Here is a 20,544-nt window from a genome sequence, read left to right on the forward strand (position 1 = left end):
ACCCTTGTCCAGTTTCCACTCTAGTTTCTTCCCATCCATTTGCAGGAAAGGAATACTGTGAAGGACCAGCTGTGTGTGAGTGAGTGAGTGAGTGTGTGTGTGACAGACACCCAATTGGCTTGCAGGGTGTTGGCTGGCCAAGGTAGGAGGTATTCAAGTTACTTGACAATTTGAATGTAGTGCTCGGATGCCAGTGGCCAGCCAGCTGTGTATAAAGAAGTGCAAGGATAAATTATTCCATGTTTAATACAGATCGTGCCTAATTGTAGCTCCTCTTGCACAATCCACCGGCAGCCCTTGCACTTTCCTTGAATGGATGCTGCCCCCTTGCCTCCATTTATGTTACACCCAATTTAGAAGGTGTAACCTTCCTTATAGGGGAAGGGCTCAGCTGCCATTTCAGTCCTCACTTCCTTCCAGACGGTCCTTAAATAGCAATTGTAGAAGCCGCAGAACAGAGGCTTGCCTTTATGCTGATCATGGAAGGACTATTCCTTGCAGACTGCCCACCCCTAGAGAGAGGTGGGAGGGAGGCAGACAAAAGGGAGGTTTAACCACCTTATAAGGAGCCTCACAGTGCCAGAGAAAGACATTTAGCAACACAAGAGTTTCATGATGCTGGGGAATTCTGGATGTCGTGTGACCAGTAAGGGAGGTTACAGGACTTACAAAGCTTGGTGATGCCTCTTCCTAGGTTGGGAGTCCCAGCAAACAAATCTGCTTTAAATCAAGACTAGGCCCAGGAGAGCATCATAGTTTTCCCTTCCCAACCCTCCCCCCACTCCCCAAACACAGCTGTAACATGTACCCAATTGTCATTGGAAACACATTCCACTAGAATGTTCTGGGAGGAAGGCAGGTAACCACCAAGGCCAGAGTCATTCATTGGAATAGTCTGAGCCAGCTCTCAACCCAGACTGGCAGACAATCCCACACCATATATTATCCAGAACATTAGCACAACCCCTGCCCCCCCCCCCCCCAAAAAAAAGTCAACAGCTTTGGGACTGAATGTAACATCAAGACATCACATCTTGGCCCTGTGACTGGACACGTTTGCCTTGCAGGGTGAAGTGTTTATGGGGGTAGCCCTAAATCAAAGTCCAAGCTCACACTCTGCGTGTTTGCAGAGAGCTCCACAAATCCCCTGTAGCAATGCAGGCATGACTGGGGCCTTTGAACACGTGTAGAATCGCTTTACTGCTAGGAGGCAATTGATGGACCATTTCCACATTTAAAAAAAAAAAAAAAAAAAAAGTTATTTCCAACCCCAGAGCCAAAGTCTTCAAAAGATCCCAGGATCCTTGCTTGCAGCATCTTGGCTCTCGAAGGAAGGTTCTGCAGACTACTGGCAGGAGATTCCTGCTTTCCATTCCCCCTTGCTCCATGTCTTCCTGTTCTGGGCAGGCAGCCAAAAGGAGAACAGAGACACGTAGGCCCTTTCGCCAGCATGCTGGAATGCCCTGCTGTGCAGAACTCTTCCCCAGTCTCTGGTAGGGTTACTAAAAGCAGAGGGGAGGAAGAAAGAAGTACAGGAAAGAGGGGAGTAGGCAGAGAAAGAACTTAGTTTGGAAATCCCAAGGAAGGAAGCCTAAAGCACTGTGGTGCACATTCAGCAGAGATTAAGGGTAAAATGGAAAACAACAACAGAGCTAAGACACAGAAAGACTCTGAGGCCAAGCAGAGCAAAGAGCAGCCTGTAGACTCAAGTCAATGTGTCCTGCACATTGTGTTGGTTTTAGGAGGGTGGTGAAGCACTGGAATGGGTTACTGAGGGAGGTGGTGGAATCTCCATCCTTAGAGATTTTTAAGGCCCGGCTTGACAAAGCCCTGGTTGGGAAGATTTGGTTGGGGTTGGTCCTGCTTTGAGAAGAGGGGTTAGACTAGATGACCTCCTGAGGTCTCTTCCAACCCTAATCTTTTATGATTCTATGATTCAATGGTGCTGTGCCAACAGAGGTTCGAATCATAGACCTAAATCATCCAGTTTAATAGGAACAGGTGTTTCCTTCTGGAATGCTGCAAGTAGACAGGCCCTGAGCAAACCCCTGTGGCTGCAAGTGTAAAGGGATGCATCTCCATTCACAACCTCATTGCTGTAGCCACCTTGTGATTCTTCCCATTGTAGAAGCTGAAGTAGCAACCCAGATCCTGCAGTAAAATCATGCAAGCATCAATGATTTGGGGCTGTTCTAGCATTTAGTATAAGGGTCCATTTCCCTCCCCTTCAACAGGCCACATTTTCCAGAAAGCCTCCTCATGGCATCCAAACCGCACATCTCTACAGATGCACGGCACATGGCTGGGTAGCCAATGCCACCTGCAGAGTCACCGGATAGCGAGTTGGATTCAGCATGGCAGCTACTGCTACTCCTCACTCCCTGGAATAAAGCTGAACCACTGTAGGTTGCGTGCAAGGCTAGGCTCACACAACAGCCTCGATCCACAATTCTGGAGATGTGGGAAGCACTTATGAAATAAAAATACCCAATACTTTAAATACAAGAAAGCCATAAACATGTGACCTATGTTGTGGGTGACAATTACCCAACTAACCAAAAGCCCTTTAAATCCCACCCTAGTCCAGGTTCAGTTAAAGCTAGTTCAATTTTTTGGCTGGCACAGAATGCCTTGACCCCACTGAACAGGCCCAAGTCACCTTTCCTGACTGGGTATTTGTGAGTGAGGAGATTACTACTACACATGCAGGGGGCTGCGGACGTCAGACTAGAATGTGGGTTTAAGAACAGCGAGAGGAAAAAGCTCCAATTAAGAATTAAATACAGGTCCCAGTTAACAACCAAAATGAATGAATGAATGAATGAATGAATGAATGAATGAATGAATGAATGAATGAATGGAGTAATCCATTGCATTTCAGCAAACAGCTTGAGAATCAGCTGCTCCTTTTGCTGTCTCCCAAGACCCATATCCTCTGTGGATTAAATATTCGGGCAGAAGCAGTCTCGCCGCACAGCTCTGGGCACACTGAAAGTAACTAGATAAAGTAAGAACACATTTGAACTGTGGGCCCAGCAAGTAGCAATGGTCCAGCCACATGGCTTGTAATGTATTTATCTGGAGCTTATGTCTGGGAAGAGATCTAGGATTTCTCAAGAGCTTTTATTTAGAAGTATTTTCTCTGAATGGGGCACACTTTAAGGTTACCATCCCTGGGCTGATCCAACAGCCCCTCTAAACAAGATCATTAACTATTGATGTTCTTCTAAAAGCCAGCCAGAAGCCAGTCTTTGCTTAGGACTATGTTCCTGGACTGTGCTGCTATGCCGTAGAAGTCCCTCCCACGCCTTTGTATTTAAAGAGCTAAACACAGAGGGACAGATCTCCCACAGGATATAAACCAGAAGATAAAAAGGGAGGAGAATGAATCATGGCCTTACGCAGAACTGAAATGAAACTGCTTCTGTCGACTAAGATCCACACTCCAAAGCCCAGGATCACAGCACCCAGGATCTGAAAGAGCAAGAAGAGTGAAAGTCACTAATTAAAAACAAACAGAACAAAACAGGGAGTGGGGGACTGGTGGCTAACAGCTAAACAGCAAGTGTCCCACTGTTCCCACCCTTCCTCCCATCACACACCCTTCCCCAAGAGCAAGCAAGCAAGATTAAACAGTCACTCCCGGAAGTAGTCCCAGCTAGCAGCACACAGGCTCTAGGTTCTGCTGTTTGGAGATTATTCATGTAGTGCTTTAGTTATACCTGGTGCTGCAGGGGAGGAGAGCTGGAACAGACAGTCAAAAGGCTCTCTGCCCTGAAAGGCTTGGAGTGAGTCTTAAGGCACAAGCTATACAAGTACAGAGCAATGCTGTCCAGAAAGAGCAGCAAGAGGCAGGTATGTGTCACACACAGGTAGGCATTATAGGAGCTTTTGGACAGAGAAAGCCTTGCTGCTTGATCCAGGGTTGTGCTTTCACAGGGATGGGGAACCAGCTACCTAGTCCTATGGGGTGCCTTACAATAGGGACCCTTCAAGGGAGCATCAGCTAGGTCTAGCGGACATGCCAGACCTCTCATTTGTGACTCTAGCCTAAGTGTAAAGCATCAAATGCAGAAGTCAGTGTTATCGAGCTTGGGCTCCTACGAGTAACATGCACAACCAGAAAGTTCATCTCCAAGGAACAAAGCCACAAGCTATGGTGCATGAGGGCGACAGCTGAGCTTCTGGCATGGGGCCAAGACATGACAGGGAAACTGAACAGACAACACCACAACCAAAACCGGTAACACTCCACTGGCATCAACCAGCTGGCAAACTCTGGGGATAGCACAGACCAGAAAGAGCTGGTTGTTCCAGAGAGAAGCAGCAGCAGCCCATCCCCAACTACCACACAGCCTGCCTGGGGTGAGGATTAGCAGTAATATTTCTCATCTGGAGCAGGGCGTTTCTGATGAGAGGATAAAGGGGCACCAGATTGATTGTGGTTACATTTTGTTACATGCACACAACTTCCCCGGCCCTTATACGGAGACAGAACTCTCACTTTAGGTACCTGCCTTGTACCACAGTCTCTTTTATATTGGGTTAATTCCAACAGCTAGTACTGCAGTGCCCAGATACCCCATTCAGCATCACAGCCCACTGCACAAATGGAGGGCAGTCCCTATACTTTTAAAGCAACACACAGATCAGGCTCATTCATTTGTTTAACTGCAAAAGGCACACTCAGAGCAGAGGTTTGCAGCTGTGATCTGAAGCGCGAGACTCAGGGCGAAAATAGAGAGGCGGTTCCAGATGGCAGGAGCTGCCGAGAAGGCTCTTGAACCAAAACAGTGACAACACTGCAGGATGGGACAGAGAAGGCTAGATGAGCCAAGAGAGGAAGATGCAGATTATGGGCCAGCTGGAGCATGTGCACAGAGGTTTGTAGAAACAAGGGAAATGAGAAGCTAGCTCCTGAAATTCTGCTTCCCATAGGTTTTGAAGACTGTTGTAACTTTACAGTCCTCGCCAATGCCACAAACAGACTTGCACCTCTGTGCCTCATACCAGGTGGTGTCCTGAGTGTGAGTAATCACACCCCACAAGAATCTGCTTTCCATTTCCTTGCTTAGGGGACAGCAATGCATGGCTGGGAGGGGTGCTTGGTAGCTGTGCTGGTGGCAGATGACCAAGAAGGATAAGAAACTCACCACCCAAGTTAAAGCAGAATTAAGGGACAAATAAGTTACATGCAGACAAGGGAGAGAGTGAAAGAAATTGCACCTCAGTGGTGGAAAGCTTGCAAAGGCTATACATTGTAAGGGGCAGGAGGACGATCTTGTAGTGTGCATTAGTGCCCACCCTTAATCTTAAGCTGGACTCTGTTTAGCCCAATACTGGAAAAATGCCACACTGGCCCTCTTCCAGTGGGCCTGAGCACACTGCAGTATCCCAGGCAGGGTTGGGACAGCAGATCAAGCCAGGGAGTCAGCTAAAATGCAAGATAGAGAGGGATGTAGCTAACATGGCATTCCTAGGGATGGGTGAATTTACAGATAGAGAGATAGTCTCCTGCTTAACCCACAGTTTCTCAAAAATATTCATATGACTTTCTTATGGAGCAGTGATCTTGGGGTGTCACTTATGTTCTGCTGTTGCTGACAAAAACCAGAACTACTTCTAAGTTGTTTTCCTGGGAGGCTATTTGTTATGAGGCACTGGGACCATCCACGGCCTCTGTTCAGTCTGCCTTTTGCTCTAGTCTGCAAATCTTGTGCTTGCAGGAAGCTGCTGTAGAAAAACAGAGGGGCGGGGAAGAGAGGAGAAAGGAAAGAGACAGGCTGTCCTATGGCTGCATTGCTATCCCCGGACAGAATTTCAGATCCACTCCATGTCTATGCCAATTCACTGAACACAGCTAGTAGGGTTGCTCCTTCCACTAGCTCAAGTGCAACATCTTTCTTACTCTGTCTGTGGGTGGGAACTGCAGTGATCAGTGAACTGCAATGGATTAAGCAATGGTGTGTCCTACAACCCTATCCCCTACAGGATTCTAGCCAGGGCTCCTGTCAGAGTGAAAAGCGTCAGCCTCGCTACCCAGCACTGAAAATAAACTCACTTCAGTGACACACCAAGCCAAGCCTACTGGAAAGTGGCAATTATGGCCTCACATTGTATTTCCCTTAGCAGGATAATTACAGGGCCCAGCTCAGTGCTATCTTGGGATGACAGTGTGGTGTGTCAAGATGGACTGAGGTCACGTTCTGCCTAACAGACCAGCAAGTCTGAGGGTTGATTTTAAACTTTGGGGTTTTGTTCAAGGGGACTTTGTGCCTCACTCGCATATATGTTAAGAGGAGGGTAGAGCAGAGAACTGCGCAGTGCAGTGGAAACGCCTCCTCTACTCCCCACACATTTCAGTCCCCCGTCCTCAGAGGGTCTATGTTGCATAGGCCTGCACATGGCGAAGGCTTCCAATAAGGCTGAAGTTATGGTCCTGCAACATGGACAGCAAGTCTGTTTGACTGAGGCTAGGAGCCCCCATCCACACTGGAATCATGGACTCCAAAGTGAAAGCAGCAGCCACTTGCTCAGCTTACTTGGTTCAAAGATGAAGCTAGATGGCTAAAGTAGGTGGCCTCCCCTTGACTGCAAGTCTACTCTTCACCATCCACTGTATAAAAAAGCCACACCTGGAGAGCAACATACCATAGACTATATACAGACTCAGCCTTCCCTCACCTCAGCCCCACAATGCCATCTCCACGCAGCCTTAGCTCTGAAGCACTCAGACTTTTGTCTTTCCCATTTGCTGTAAGAAGAAGTAGAGAAAGCAGGAAGCACAGGTGAATTCTCTCTCTATTCAGTGGAGCTGTGTGACCTGCCTTGGCTGCTCAGGTCTCCAGGCCTCCAACACATCCTTCCTGGTCTCCCTAGGGCTACTTCAATTGGCTAGGACTATCACCTAGTACTGGACAGGTGTCATTTCAGTGTCTAAACAGCAGCCAGAATGGCACAGTGTTCCCCTAATGTTTTAGCCATCACCTTCTGATAGGCCCAGAGAGCCCATTTCAGCCAGGCAAGAACTCTAGGTTAGAGACCTTGACCATGAAACCAGAACCAGGAAATATTCCTTCCTTTGGTCCTTTCTAGATAGTGGACAGCAAATGGGAGCTCAGAGCCCCAGGACCTGGAGACCTTTGCCACCCAGTTAAAGCCCAACAGTGGTTGAGACCTGTAACTCCTTAATTGCATGCACACACTCAGACTTCACAGGGGAAATCCAAACATTCTGCAGATCCCTGGATTTGAGAATAGTTTTGACACATTCATAGCATTGGTTCCCTCCAGCCCAGGTCAGTAGGATGGAGGTGCCAATCACATGGCTACAGCTGATGGGTCAAATAGGACCACAAAAGTCAGTCATCATAGGTATTAACATGCAAGTTCTCTGCAGGGATAGGCATTTCCTATTGCCACTGCTCATCTGTGGAATGACCAACCACTTGAGCTTTACACTCCAAATCCATCCCAGCTGGAACCAAACCCACCCCAGCACGTGCCTGTCATTTCAGGTTGAGGGCAGTCACCCGTTATTCACTAGCCTCAGCTTGACAGAAAAGCCTCTCGGACTAAGAGCACCTGCTACCAGGGCCGGCTCCAGGCACCAGCGTAGCAAGCAGGTGCCTGAGGCGCCAATAAAGAGGGGTGCGGCACGTCCGGCGGCAATTTGGCAGCGGGGCCGTCACTCCCTCTCGGAGCGAAGGACCTGCCGCCGAATTGCCACAGATTGCGATCGCGGCTTTCTTTTTTTTTTTTGGTGTGTGCGTGCACTTGGGGCAGCAAAAACGCTAGAGCCAGCCCTGCCTGCTACTCCCAGAAACAGCACTCAGCACCCTTGATAGGGCTGCCCAGGCATTAAAGTCCATAGACTTGAGTATTCACAGTGGATCCATCTCACTGTGATACATGCTTTGTATAAGGCATCTCCATCCAGTCCTTGAGTTACTCTAAGGGAAAAGCCTCCAGCTCCCACCTCCCACATGTTGCCTCATGGGCACATTGAGCATTAATGCAAGTCCCCTCTTCCCACCAACGTGCACCCACATGGCACAGCTTAGACAGAAGTCTGCTCTGAATCCTTGTGCTAAGGAGAGCATCACCCCCAAATGGAGGACACTTCTAGAGGGACACAGCAGCTTTGGGATAGTTTCTCACCTGCTCCCCCCTCGCCATCACCACTGCAGAGTAGGACAAATTGCAGGGGATACTGCTTGGCTCTCCTGCTTCAGAGCTGACCCCAGAGCAAATACCCCTCTAGATGGTAGGGTAATACCTTTACTACTTACATGGGGCCCTCAATGGATCCTGCCTGGTTCAGGGAGGGATGTGCAGACCTCATTTAGTCAATACCCCTCCTAACTCATTGCCCCTAGTTCAGCACTGCAGCCCAGCTTTTCATTGGGCAGAGGCCTAGTACTAAGTCAAACAACAGCATTTGTTTGAAACGTCACAGGAGAAGCAGCAGATGAAAGTTGCCCAGAGAACAGCTGCTTCCCGTCACCTGCAGCCAGCCAGAGGAGGCCCAAGGTCCCTGAGAACCCTGCTGCAGAATTCCAGCATCAGCCGCTCCCCCTACCCCCACCCCGCAGCATCTTTCGACCTCTTTCCGTGCAAAATGTGGGAAAATACTTTGCAGTTTGTGGATCAATTTGAAGGAGCAGCTTGGCTCTGCCCCCTTCCACCCTCCCCCCTGCCAACTTAGAGCTGTCCCATGGGGGCTCCCCAGGAACACTGGTTTACTGGCTGGGAAGGGGAATCGTGGGATGGGGGGAGGGAGGAAGTGAGGGAGAGGGTGTGGAATAAAGAGACTTTGCAATCCTCACTCAAACGTTCAGCAGCAGCAGCAAGGGAAAGATAAGCAGGGTTATTATAGGGCAAGACAGCACTGCAAGCTATTGTAAGACATGCAGCCTCTCCTCCCTCTCCTGTTGGAGAGAACCATCTCCACAGTAATGGTAAGCAGGGCTTCTGGAGGGCAGGTTATTTACGACCAAGACTCCCACAACTTGGTTACCCCACAGCTCCCCTAACCCCCACAAAGAGACCCTGAAACAAATAAGTGAGGGGAGAAAAGAAAGCCACATTAATCCCCTATTTTCCTACCTGCACTTTTTGGAGACTGTTACACTGAACACAGGAAATGCCCCAATCCCTGGAACCAGGATGATAGTCCCAGGGTACCTCTCCCCATGATCCAGGGGGTTCTGTCCCCTCCCCAAGTTGCTATTCTTGCTGAATGCAAACCAGAACCTGCCTAAAAAGTAGCTGAAAGTCACAAATCTCTTAATAACTTTAGGGTCCCCCTGGACCCCAGCTCACCCCATCCATCCCCAGAGGAGTAGGAGGTTGTAAAGGATAGTTTGTTGTATCACACCATAAACCGGGTAATACCTTCTGTTATGGGCAGGTAAGGGAGCAACAAAATCCTAACCCACCCCCTCAAAACTGATGGGCAATTACAGATAAGCCAGGGAACAAGTGTGCATTGGCAGAAGAGCCAGATACAATCCTGTAGGACTTTTCCCCCCTCACTAACCTAGATTAAAACCAGTCCCCCCAAAGCTCGGATGGCCCTTTAAGACTCTCTTTGGGTATGCTAAGAACATCCATGACCTTCGGTCCCTAGCAGTCTTTAATTGGAATCCTGGCTACTCCGAGAGGGAAGCAACAGAAACACATGGCAGGGAAAGAGCTAGCATAGCAAACTGAAGGAAACCAGATCCAGATGTGTCCCAGTTGCAACATCAAGGCCAGCACTCCAGGAGGCTGCAGCATAGCACAGCTCGAGGCATGACAGTGTGTGGGGTAGAGGAGTAAAGCCAGAGTCAGAGGATAAGCTTGGAAAGCAAAGCTCTCATTTTACCAGGCTTCTCTGTCGTACATATTCAGCAATGTTGAGAGAGACAGGCAGAGTTTAACCAGGAGAATAGGGGAAAGCTAGAGTCTGAGGCAAGGTCTACACTAAAGTTAGATCAACCCAGCTATGTTGCTCAGGAGCACAAAATGGTGGGTGCTCAGCACCCAGAGGCAGCTCCCCGATCAGCTCCCTGCATGCACCCAGGATTTTCTGCCCGCCAGCAGGCCCTGTGGCTCAGTGCCCTGCCCTCCCGCTCATGGCAATTTGCTGTTTCATGGCATGCAGGAGCCTGGGAGGGAGGAGCGAGGACAAGGCACGCTCAGGGAGGGGGTGGAATAGGGTGGAGAGGGGGCCAAGCACCCTCTGGCACATTGGAAAGTCGGTGCCTATGCTCAGAGGTGTGAAGAATCTACACCCGAGCAACATAGTTAAGCCAACCTAATCCCCAGCATAGACAGCACTAGATCAACAGAAGAATTATTCTGTCAACCTAGCTACCACCTCTCAGGGAGGTGGATTAACTAGAGCAATGGGAGAATCCCTCCCATCACTGTAGTGAGTGTCTACACTGAAGCAAGAGAGTAGTGCGGCTGCACTGCTACAGCATTTCTAGAGAAGACTCCCTGAGGCTTCCCTACCCTAGTGGTGTAGTAGAAAGAGAGCCTGAGACAGAAGTCTTGCATCAAAGGCTTTGACCACTACTTTAGTTCAGGCCTCACATCAGGCCTCTGATACAAGACATTCTCTCAAGGTGGTACCACTTGTAGTAGAAAGAGAGCCTGAGAGTGAGTCAGAACAATCCCAGCGTGACTTTTACAATTTAGATCAGCCTGAGGAGAGCCCTGAAGGGCACAGATATCCCAGCCATTAAAACAAACATAAGAGGAGTTTTGTGGGGAAGAGCGGTGATTGAAGGAGAAGTTGGGGCCAAACACTCAGGTGAATATATGCCAGACGTAGACCCTCCCATCCTCACCCAAACCAAGCGAGCCAGCACCAATCAGGGATTCTGAAGCAGCTCACACTGGGCCCCCCTCCCAAAATCCAAGCCTCCTCATCCCACAGTCAAGCCTGCACCCAAGACCCTCAAAAATTCCACTTCAAATGGAAAACTTGGGAGTGATTCAGCTTTTTCAAAATCAAAACCAGCCACTGGGACTTGAAGTGAAATTATGATGGTTCTGTGAAGCCTGCCTGGACTATTTAGAAGAGGAAGATTGCAATGGACTCCGCAGGTTTTGTGGCTTCACCGCTCTGTAGCAACCCTGTTGCTGCTGCTTCAGATGTGGCAGAAAAAGGAATGCAATAATGGCAAATTTCCAGGGAAGCGAAGTAAGCCCACTTTCCCCTTTCCATTGACAGAGGAGGCTGTAGGCACTAGACACAGCAGGCAGGATATGTGGAATGGGGCAATCGGTCTATTTCAGCCAGGGAAGGGGATGGGAGTGTCTACAGCTGGAAGCCACAAAGCCACAAGGGGCATCAGGGTCAATGACGTTTTGGAGTGGGCACCTATACTAAATTTTAGCTTAGTCTGAAGTCTAAAGGTCCACATCTGAGGCTATATATAGTCCCTTCTGCCCACCCCTTAATTCAGAGTTGCTCATCTCAAGCCCTCCCACAGAGGCAAGAATACTTACAAAGAAGAGAAGGTTGAAAAGGAAGAGGAAATACTTGGTGACTTTCAAACAGTCGGACCCCATCTTCCTTCACTTCCAGGATCTAAAGGGAAAAAAAGCAAGACAACAATCCACGTCAGTATATAGCCTCTAGACAGCATTAAAGGGGCACTGGTCATCACTAGAGATAGCTCTGAGCCACCATTTTGCCAGAGATCCAGCTACATAATAGCTGGTTCTGTAGAGATCATGTTTGGGCCAGCTGGATGAAGGGTTCTCCTTACTGTCAGAGAAGAGGATGGACCAGACTGACCACCACTGACAAAGTGCCACCTTTGTGGAAGTTTCCTGGATGGTGACAGAGGCCTACAATGCAATTCTGTTAGAGTATGTCTACACTGGAAACTTCAAAGCGCTCCCGTGGCAGTGCTTTGAAGTGCGAGCGTGGTTGCGTGTGAGTGCTGGGAGAGAGCTCTCCCGGCACTCCTGGTAATCCACCTCCACGAGGGGATTGGCTCCCAGCGTTCTGAGCCTGTCTACACTAGCGCTTTAAAGCGCTCAGACTTGCTGCGCTCAGGGGGGTAATTTTTCACCCCCGACCCAGCAAGTTAGAGTGCTATAAAATGTAAGTGTAGACAAGCCCACAGTCACAGAAGGGATTTAACCAGCTAGGAGCCTTGTAATTCCATCACTATTTATATGTAATCAGCTGAGGCTCCAACTCCATATCCACAGAGGACACCGCTAAGCTTTGAAATGAATCTTGTCCAGCTCTTTCTGTATGCCCATTCTACCTCCTTACTCCCCCAGAGCTCTCTTCCTTTCTCCCTGTGGGCCTGTAGACAGTCAAAAAAGGGGTCAAGAGCCTTGTTTGAAAGATCATGTCAAAGATGTCTTTTCCAAAAGAATTTCTAGGAATTATTTTGGGGCAACTCTATGGCCAGCGTGTTATACAGAGGTCAGACTAGATGATCAAAGTGGTTCCTTCTGGCCTTGGAATTTATGTCATGCCAGCCTTGTACAACCCAACCCAGTAGCCAGTCACCTGTGTGAATAGGAGAACCCTTAATCATGCAGGACGATACAGACCACAAGCTGTGCAATTCAGCAGCATACGAATTAATGTCTTTGCTAAGGGTCCCTTAAAAGATGGGCAGTCAAACTTGTCACAAGGATGTGCCTGCAAATGCACCTTTCCATTTTCAGTACAATGTGATGACAAGCCTCTGGATGTAGGTACCAGTAGCGCAGGCTCCAGCACCTCAGGCAGCAGTTTGATGATGCAGGCCAGAGTAGTACAGACAATACAAGAGTGAGAGCAAGAGGCATTTGAGGACCATACCACAATGTGTGTAGTCTGGTTTTCAGAGGATCACAGAAAGAATGTGTTGGAGATTATGTTTGGGAGACACCAGATGGGTAAGAGAATCCTGTGAAACATTTCCACTATTTGTCCTGTGTACTAAGACAGACATTGCAGAGCCATAGTTCTTTGCCACAAGCCAATGCAGCTTCACTATACCTGAAACAACTTTCAGAATATCTGTCTGTCCAATTAACATGAACATGCAGCATAATATTGGGGGGCGGGGGGAGGGAAGAGAAGAGGCCAGTGCAATTTGGGGTTGGATGAGCATCACATATTGGTGCAAGGAGAGGCTAGCCCATCCCAGTAATACTTTTGGGAGACTATCTACAATATTGTCTTTAGTTCTGGGTTCTACTCCAGACAGATGTGGACAAAGTGAAGGGAGTTCAGAAGAGAGCTGGAGGGATCGAATTCATTTCTCTTATTTCATCCTAGAAAGGCATAGCTTGGTTGAGTGACTGATATTTAAAGGGGAAGATTTCCACGTCTCAGAGATCTGTTCCTTCCTTTCCAAAATAAGGATAGCTTCTGGGGAGAATGTGAAAAACTAGCCTCTTAGCATAGTTTAAAGTGCTTTTGAGTTGCTCGCTCAACAAAGACTGATGTCTCTTTAAAAGGACATAAGTAACCCACAGGAAGGATGAGATTGGGGTAAAGCATCACTCCAATTAAACAGCCAACCCACAAAACCTAGGACAACATCAGCAGAGCTTTCTGGCTTTGCGTTTGTTCAGCAAGGGTCACTGGAAGCCAGTGTGTTATTTTGTTTCAGTCCAAAGCTTCTGGCTAATCCTATTAAATATTTAGGTTAATTCTGGGCTAAACTGGAATGTAGGTTTCATTCTAATTGGCCAGTTTCCCCCACCAATCAGCAGTTCGATCTAGACTACAGGGAGGGAATGCTGAACTCTAGCTATTCTGCAAGGAGGTATTACTCTGTCTTCAAGGCAGAGTCCAAGACTGGACTGGGTCCTAGGTCTGTAGCTGGACAGTAAGCGATGCGTAGGTATTATTGTCATATGACTGATGGGGAAGTGACTGTTACAGTGAGTTTCTGACCGAGCCCCTGCTCCCAGTCACACTCCCAAAATACACAGCTTGGAATATGTGACAAGCACAATATGTAACATGAGCATTTTTGGGTAGGAAGAGTCACTATGCATATGTCTACACTACAATTAGACACCCACAGCTGGCCCACGCCAGCTGGCTCAGGCTTTGGGGCTGTTTCATTGCAGTGTAGACTTCTGGCCTTGGGCTTTAAGATGGAAGGGTCCCATTAATGACAGTATTAATTCCCCTCAGACAGCAAGGTCACACCCACACCCCTCTCCTGCACCGTTCCAAGAGCAGTATTAACCATTTTTATTCAGTAGGTAGCAATGCAGTGTACAGAGGCCTATGCTTCATAAAAGTCTTGCAGAAACTTCCCATTTTATCACAACCTCTAGGAAGTAGTTCAGTTTTTACTGTTTTTTTTTTTTTTTTTTTAATTTCTTGATTTCTGCCAAGACTAACAGCACTCTTGTTTGCATGAGGGATTGTACTTGGTGATGGGAACTATACAACAGCTCCTCACACTCTTTTAGCTCATGACACGATCATGAGCGAGGGGTGTGATTGCTGCAAACCCAGCAAGCGAGCATCCTGTACTCTTGTGCATGTTCCTCAGCCAGTCTCAATGAAGCTCTCGGGGAGCTAGCTCCCCAGACAGAGACAGGGTATGTGTGTTGCGATTCTAGCTCTTTCCACTAGCCGAAATATAAAAGCCAAATACTGTAACCTGCTGCCCAAGCCAATAGGGATTTAGCATTAGGAGTCAGTGTCCCCAGAAATGATTCACCACTTTTTCTTCAGGGTTCATGGCAGTTTTGCAGTGGACACTAGGCAGTCACATGACACTTAGTTGTCTCCAGTGGGGCTCACGAGAGTCTCTTAATACTTAGGTTTCAGAGTAACAGAGTATTCCTGTTCTTTTTGTTAATACTTAGGGAGGCACAGAGGTGCAGGGGGGTGTTAAAGCACTTAACAGGGAGTTGTAAGAACAGAGTAAAGTAGGCAAGTATTCTCTCCATCTCACAAATGGGGAAACAGATTTGGGGAGGGACTTGATCACATAGCAAGGAGCATCTCCCACCCCCAGCACAGTATTATTTTTAGACATACACACTCTGATGCTAGAGCATTGGTACGGTCCTCTTGCTGTAGGCAGGGCCGGCTCTAGGTTTTTTGCTGCCCCCGAGCAAAAAAAATTTTGGCTGCCCCCCATCCCAGCCCTGGGCTCCTCGCCGGACCCCCCTGCTGCCCCAGCCCTGGGTGCTCTCCCCCCACACCTGCACCCTCCTTCCGCCACAGCCCTGGGTCACTGGTAACTCGCTCCCACAGCAGGTCATTCCGCAGGAATTTTAGATGTGCACAGAACACAGACAGGATTGGTTCCCATATGGTTACAGAACTGCAGTAAAGTGGAACAATTTTCAGCTTGTGTGATTGGAGGATATCTGGATGCATATTATAAGACTGTCCTACATAAATGAAGAAAAGTTGAGGTGCCTTTATTATTCTTTTGTTCCTCTCTTTCTATGGGGAACTTGCCAATGCAATATCACTGTCTTACAAACCAACAAACCAACAAACAAGGCAATGGCTGTTGAAAATAGCAATTCCAGTCCTAATAACCACTGGGAAGCATTTCTTGCTCAATTTTATCCAACTTTTTCTACAGCAAGTTACAGTGGATCAGTATATTTGATTTGGGAGAAATGAAGTAACAGCTGCCCAAACTGAGCTTGAGCACTCCTGAATTTTGAGGTGTTCAAATCTGGAAGGCAGGTGCTGGGGGGGGGGGAAGGGGGCTGTGGCTCTGTGCGGGAGCACGGCAGCATGTATGCAGCAGTGTGTCTAGCGCTGCGTGGAGCCAGACACGCTGGTCTGAGTGGCACAGTAAGGGGGCTGGGGAGTTGGATGGGGCGGAGGTTCGGGGGGGCAGTCAGGGGCAGGGAGAAGGGGGGGTTAGATGGGTCAGGGGTTGGGGAGGGCAGTTAGGGGACAGGCAGCGGTTGGATAGGCATGGGAGTCCCGGGGGTTTGTCAGGGGACAGGTAGGGGGTGGGGTCCTGGGGGGGCAGTTGAGGGGGTCTCAGGAGGGGGCAGTTAGGGGCAAGGGTCCCAGGAGGGGATGGGATCCTGGGGGGCAGTTAGGGGCAAGGGTCCCAGGAGGGGGTGATCCGGGGACAGGGAGCAGGAAGGGTTGGGGTTTCTGTGGGGGGCAGTCGGAGGGAGTGGATGGGGGCAGGGTGGGGCTACCCTCCCTCCCCGTGGAGTGTCCTATTTTTTGAATGTTAAAATATGGTATCCCTACCTTCACAGGGTAGCTCTCCATTCACTGCAGCATGAGGTCTCAGCTACTTCACTCCCTCCCCCTCTTTCCTGTTGGTAGTGGCCAAGGGAATGCTGGGAAATGTAGTTCTTTCCCTGCTCCAGGGCTGGCTCTATAGGCAGGGAGCTAACCAAGGAACTACAGCTCCCAGGGCCCCCTATTGGTTCTCAGCTCCCATGCTGGATCCCTGCCGCCCCTGCAAATGGGCTGCCTCAAGCACGTGCTTGCTTTGCTGGTGCCTAGAGCCGCCCCTGGCTGTAGGTCTGGGCACCCAGTTCACAGCTCATAGCCGTAAGCATGGAATTCAGAAAAAACATTTCCCATCAAGAAGTTTATATCCAAAACATAAGAACTCCCTCCCCAAAATCCCAACATACACTACAACACTTCAGAGAGAAGTTCCCTGACCCAATGAGGGTACTGGCTGAGAGAAAGATGGGCTTGGGCAAAGAGGCCTTTGTGCTTAACAAACAAGTCTGTCCTTGCAAGGGCTTTTTCTGATCTTACTTTTCAACCAAATCCCTGTATTGTCAACATTAAAGCCTTTAAAAAAAAAAAAAAAAAAAAAAAAAGGAGCATGAGTCAGCACCAAAAATCATGAGATTTGCTTAAGTATAAGTTTTCGACAATACTGAATTTTGGGATTTCTTTGCCTTCTTGTTTGAGCTGTTCGGGTTCGCTCAGATCACGTGCTGAAGATTTTCTCTGCAACCATGCGAGCTAAAAGCTTGCTTTAAAAAAAAAACAAACAATCCACCCCAAGAAAATCTGTTTTATTAGTCACTTGACTCCAAGAGTTGAGGCGGAAAGGAAAGGAAAACAGTCACAAGATTTGAGAGAGTTGGCAACAGTGTAATCCCGAACAGCAACAACTACTCAGCAAGAAGTGACAAAAAGGCTTGTTGACTTGGAGGTAGAGAACAACTGTCATAATGGATCAAGCCTGTAGGACATTGGGGTCCATCCAGTCCAATATCCAATCTCCAACTGGTAGCAGGCACCAGGTGCTTCAACGGAAGGTATAAGAACAGATGTGGGATAATATGCATCCCCAAAGTTAGGGCTCATCCTGATCTCTTCATCTGAAGCATGAAGTTCAATCTCTCTTCTACAAGAATTTGTTAATATTCATTTACAAGAGCTAATACTCTCTCTTTTGGAATCTTGATGTTCTTGAGGCCAAAAACTTAGCATGTGGCAGGGAGTTCCACAGTTTAATTACATTATGTAAAAGTATTTCAGTTTCAAACTTGCCACCTTTCAGTTTCCTTGAGTGACCTCTTGTCCTTGAGTTATGAAGTTCCTGATTTACCTTTCTAGGATTAGTTATTTTATATGCTTCACCATAGCCCCCCTCTAAGGTTAACAATTTCAGTCTTTTAGTCAACTGACCACAAGTTTCACTGCCATTCTCTGAACCACCTCCTCTAGTTCTGCATTATTTTTCTGAAGATGCAGACTGGACAAAATATTCTATGGGAGGCTGCACCATTCACCAATGACATTCCCTCTCCCACCATATTGGCCTCATTCTTTAAATATCTTTACAGTTCGCTGTTCTGCATCAATCATCTGTCCATAGTAATGTCCAGCTCCCTTTCTTGAGTAGTTTGGCCCAGGCTCCACAGCCTAAAACTAGATGGGGCGGGGGGAGGGGGGGGGATGTAAATCCTGAACCCAGGAGAGTTCCACAGCTCTGAACAGACAGGTCTAGGAGCCGAGGGGTTCTGCTCACCAATGGGTTCCTGCCCCTGCAAAGAACAGTGCAGCAGTGTGTATGGGGCAAGGATTAGTGCAGGGGCCACTTCCCTTATTCCCCTGAGGCCAGGAGTGGGGAATGATTCTTCCATTAGGGTATTACGCACAAGTATTGAAGGCTCGGAGCAGACGGCAGTGAAGCTGGAGCACATAATCAGGGGAGGCCAGCAGCTGAGGAAAGGAGAACAGAGCCCCTCTTTGTTAGGGGCTGGGCAGGGGGACGGGCATGACTCAATGCTGCACTTCAGGTCTGTAATATGAGCCCAGCCACCTCCCCCTATCCACAAAGGTGGCTACAAAAAGTAAGGCACAGGTGGCATTGGGAAACTTGGGGGATTCCTACCCCCTCCCAAATGGTGAGCTGTAAGGTGATGCTGTGGGAACCAGGAGTCCTGAGGAAGTGGGAAGATGAAAGCATAGAGAGAGTTCAATTCTCTTCACACTATACAGAAAAAGACAAGGGCCAGAGGGATAGGATGGCTACTTAAGGTTGGGATTTTTTGTTTTTGTTTTATTTTAGTTAAATTGCAAGCCAGGGCTCTTTAAATAGTTTTCTTCTTGACCTCACAAGCAGCTCATGGAAACTCAGGGAGTTTGGTGCTCACTAAAGCGAGGCTGATTATATTTGGCACAAGTCATTATGTAAAGCTCTCGCTATGCAGCTCTGAAACCAGACCTCAGTTCGGACCTGCAGCGTGCTCTGCTATTGCAGTCTTGGATTCCCACATATGCAGCTCTGCTGATTCCTGTTAGACTGCTCTACAGTGACCCTTCCAGTATTAACACAACGCAAAGAAAGCACAGCTCATGACTGGAAAGAGCTAGCCCTCTTGAAACGCAACAGGTGCTGATAGGGAAGTGCACAGCTCCTCCAAGACAGTAATAGATACTAAGGCACACAGAACCAACCAAACCGAGGGGGAAGCATCACCTCAGGACCAAGAAACATTGTATTTAATCAAAACTCAGGATGGGCTGCAAAGTGCTGTCATCTCTCCCTGAGACAAGAGTCATCCACCCAGAAGAGCTGCATGATGTTTACATGTTCATAGTCCAAACAAGCAACCCCCCTGAAACTAAGGATTTAAGACATAAGGTATGAGCTCAAGATCAGGATGTAGACAACAAAGCAGAGGGAATGGTTTAGGTAGCTGTTGTCAGGCTAGTGCTATGCTCCGACAAATGACAGTGATGAAAAAGTAAAGGACAAATTCTACCTTACACTACAGGCGGAGTTAGAGAGAGTACCATGCCATGACCTAACTATCGTCATGGGAGACCTCAATGCCAAGGTTGGTAAGGACAACACAAACGACAGAGCAATGGGAAGACAAGGGTGTGACACTATGAAAGAAAACGGAGAAAGGCTTGTTGATTTCTGTAATATGAATGACTTAGTCATCGGCTATCTGAACATCGTGAAATTCACAAGCTGACATGCTGTTCTCCAAATGGCAGAGATAAGAACCAGATTGACCATATCCTGATCAATGGCAAATGGCAACACTCACTGACAAATGTGAAAGTGAGAAGGGGTGCAGATGTTGGCAGCGACCACCACTTTGTGACAGCCTCCATCAAACTAAAACTGAGAAGCGTGGTCCACCAAACAAGGGACACAGACGTTATGATATTGACAAGCTAAAGTCCCTTGAAATACAGAAAGCCTTTGTTCGTCAGTTAAAGAACAGGTCTCAAGCACTTGCAGACCTTGATGAAGAGGAGGGAAATGCAGATGAGGAGATCAAACAAGAAGTGGGACAAAGTAACAGCAATTTATAAACAGAGCAGTGAAGCCTGTCTAGGCTACAGGCAGAAGAGAAGGAAGGAGTGGATTACACCCAGCACATGGAATGCCATAGAAACCAAACAAGCCCTGAAGAAAAAAAAAAAAAAAAAAAAGTTTTAAACACAAAATCTCAGAAGCTAAAGGACAAATACCACGAGCAGTATAGCAAGGCACATCGGGAGGTCAAACGCCTTGTGAGACCAGACAAACAGCATTATATTGATCCTCTGCTTGTGTTGCCAGATTATGCAGCTGCTCGTGGAACCATCTACAAAGTGGAACAAGGAACCATCTACAAAATGACGTGGCTTATCAGTGGTAAACAGCAGACACCAACAAATACTCTCATCAGGAACAAACAAGGCCACCTACTAACAACTGAAAAAGAACAAGAAATGTGCTGGACAGAGCATTTCAAAGAATTGCTGAACAGGGAACCACCTAAAGAGGAAGCAAACATCCAGGAGGCAGAAGAAGATCTTGATGTCAACACAGACACCCCAACTAAGGAAGAGATCATTCAAGCCATCAAATCCTTAAAAAATGGGAAAGCTCCTGGCAAGGATAACTTGAATGTAGAATTGTTCAAGGTAAACCCTAAATTAGCAGCATCTATCCTGGTCCCTCTATTTACATCAGTCTGGGAAAGGGAAAAAGTGCCAGATGAGTGGACCAATGGGGTTATAGTGAAGATAACAACCCGTGATTGTTTCTTTGGTAATAACTGGCGTGATCTATTTTTATCTGTGCCAAGCAAAGCAGATGAGAG

At 47.9% G+C, this 20,544-nt stretch overlaps 1 protein-coding gene across 1 annotated transcript in view; it reads right to left on the bottom strand.

Moving 5' to 3' along the window:
• Positions 1-20,544, bottom strand: part of CD82 (CD82 molecule) — a 67,124-nt gene that overhangs the window by 20,292 nt on the left and 26,288 nt on the right. Inside the window, exons 2-3 of the mRNA XM_065403117.1 lie at positions 11,503-11,584; positions 3,402-3,474 (exon numbers count right to left, since the gene is read on the bottom strand). Coding sequence (XP_065259189.1) covers positions 3,402-3,474; positions 11,503-11,565 — 136 coding nt within the window. The 5' untranslated portion in view covers positions 11,566-11,584. The remainder of the gene's footprint in view (positions 1-3,401; positions 3,475-11,502; positions 11,585-20,544) is intronic.

This window comes from Emys orbicularis, chromosome 4, assembly GCF_028017835.1.
Source record: "Emys orbicularis isolate rEmyOrb1 chromosome 4, rEmyOrb1.hap1, whole genome shotgun sequence".
In the NCBI taxonomy this organism is placed as follows: Eukaryota; Metazoa; Chordata; order Testudines; family Emydidae; genus Emys; species Emys orbicularis.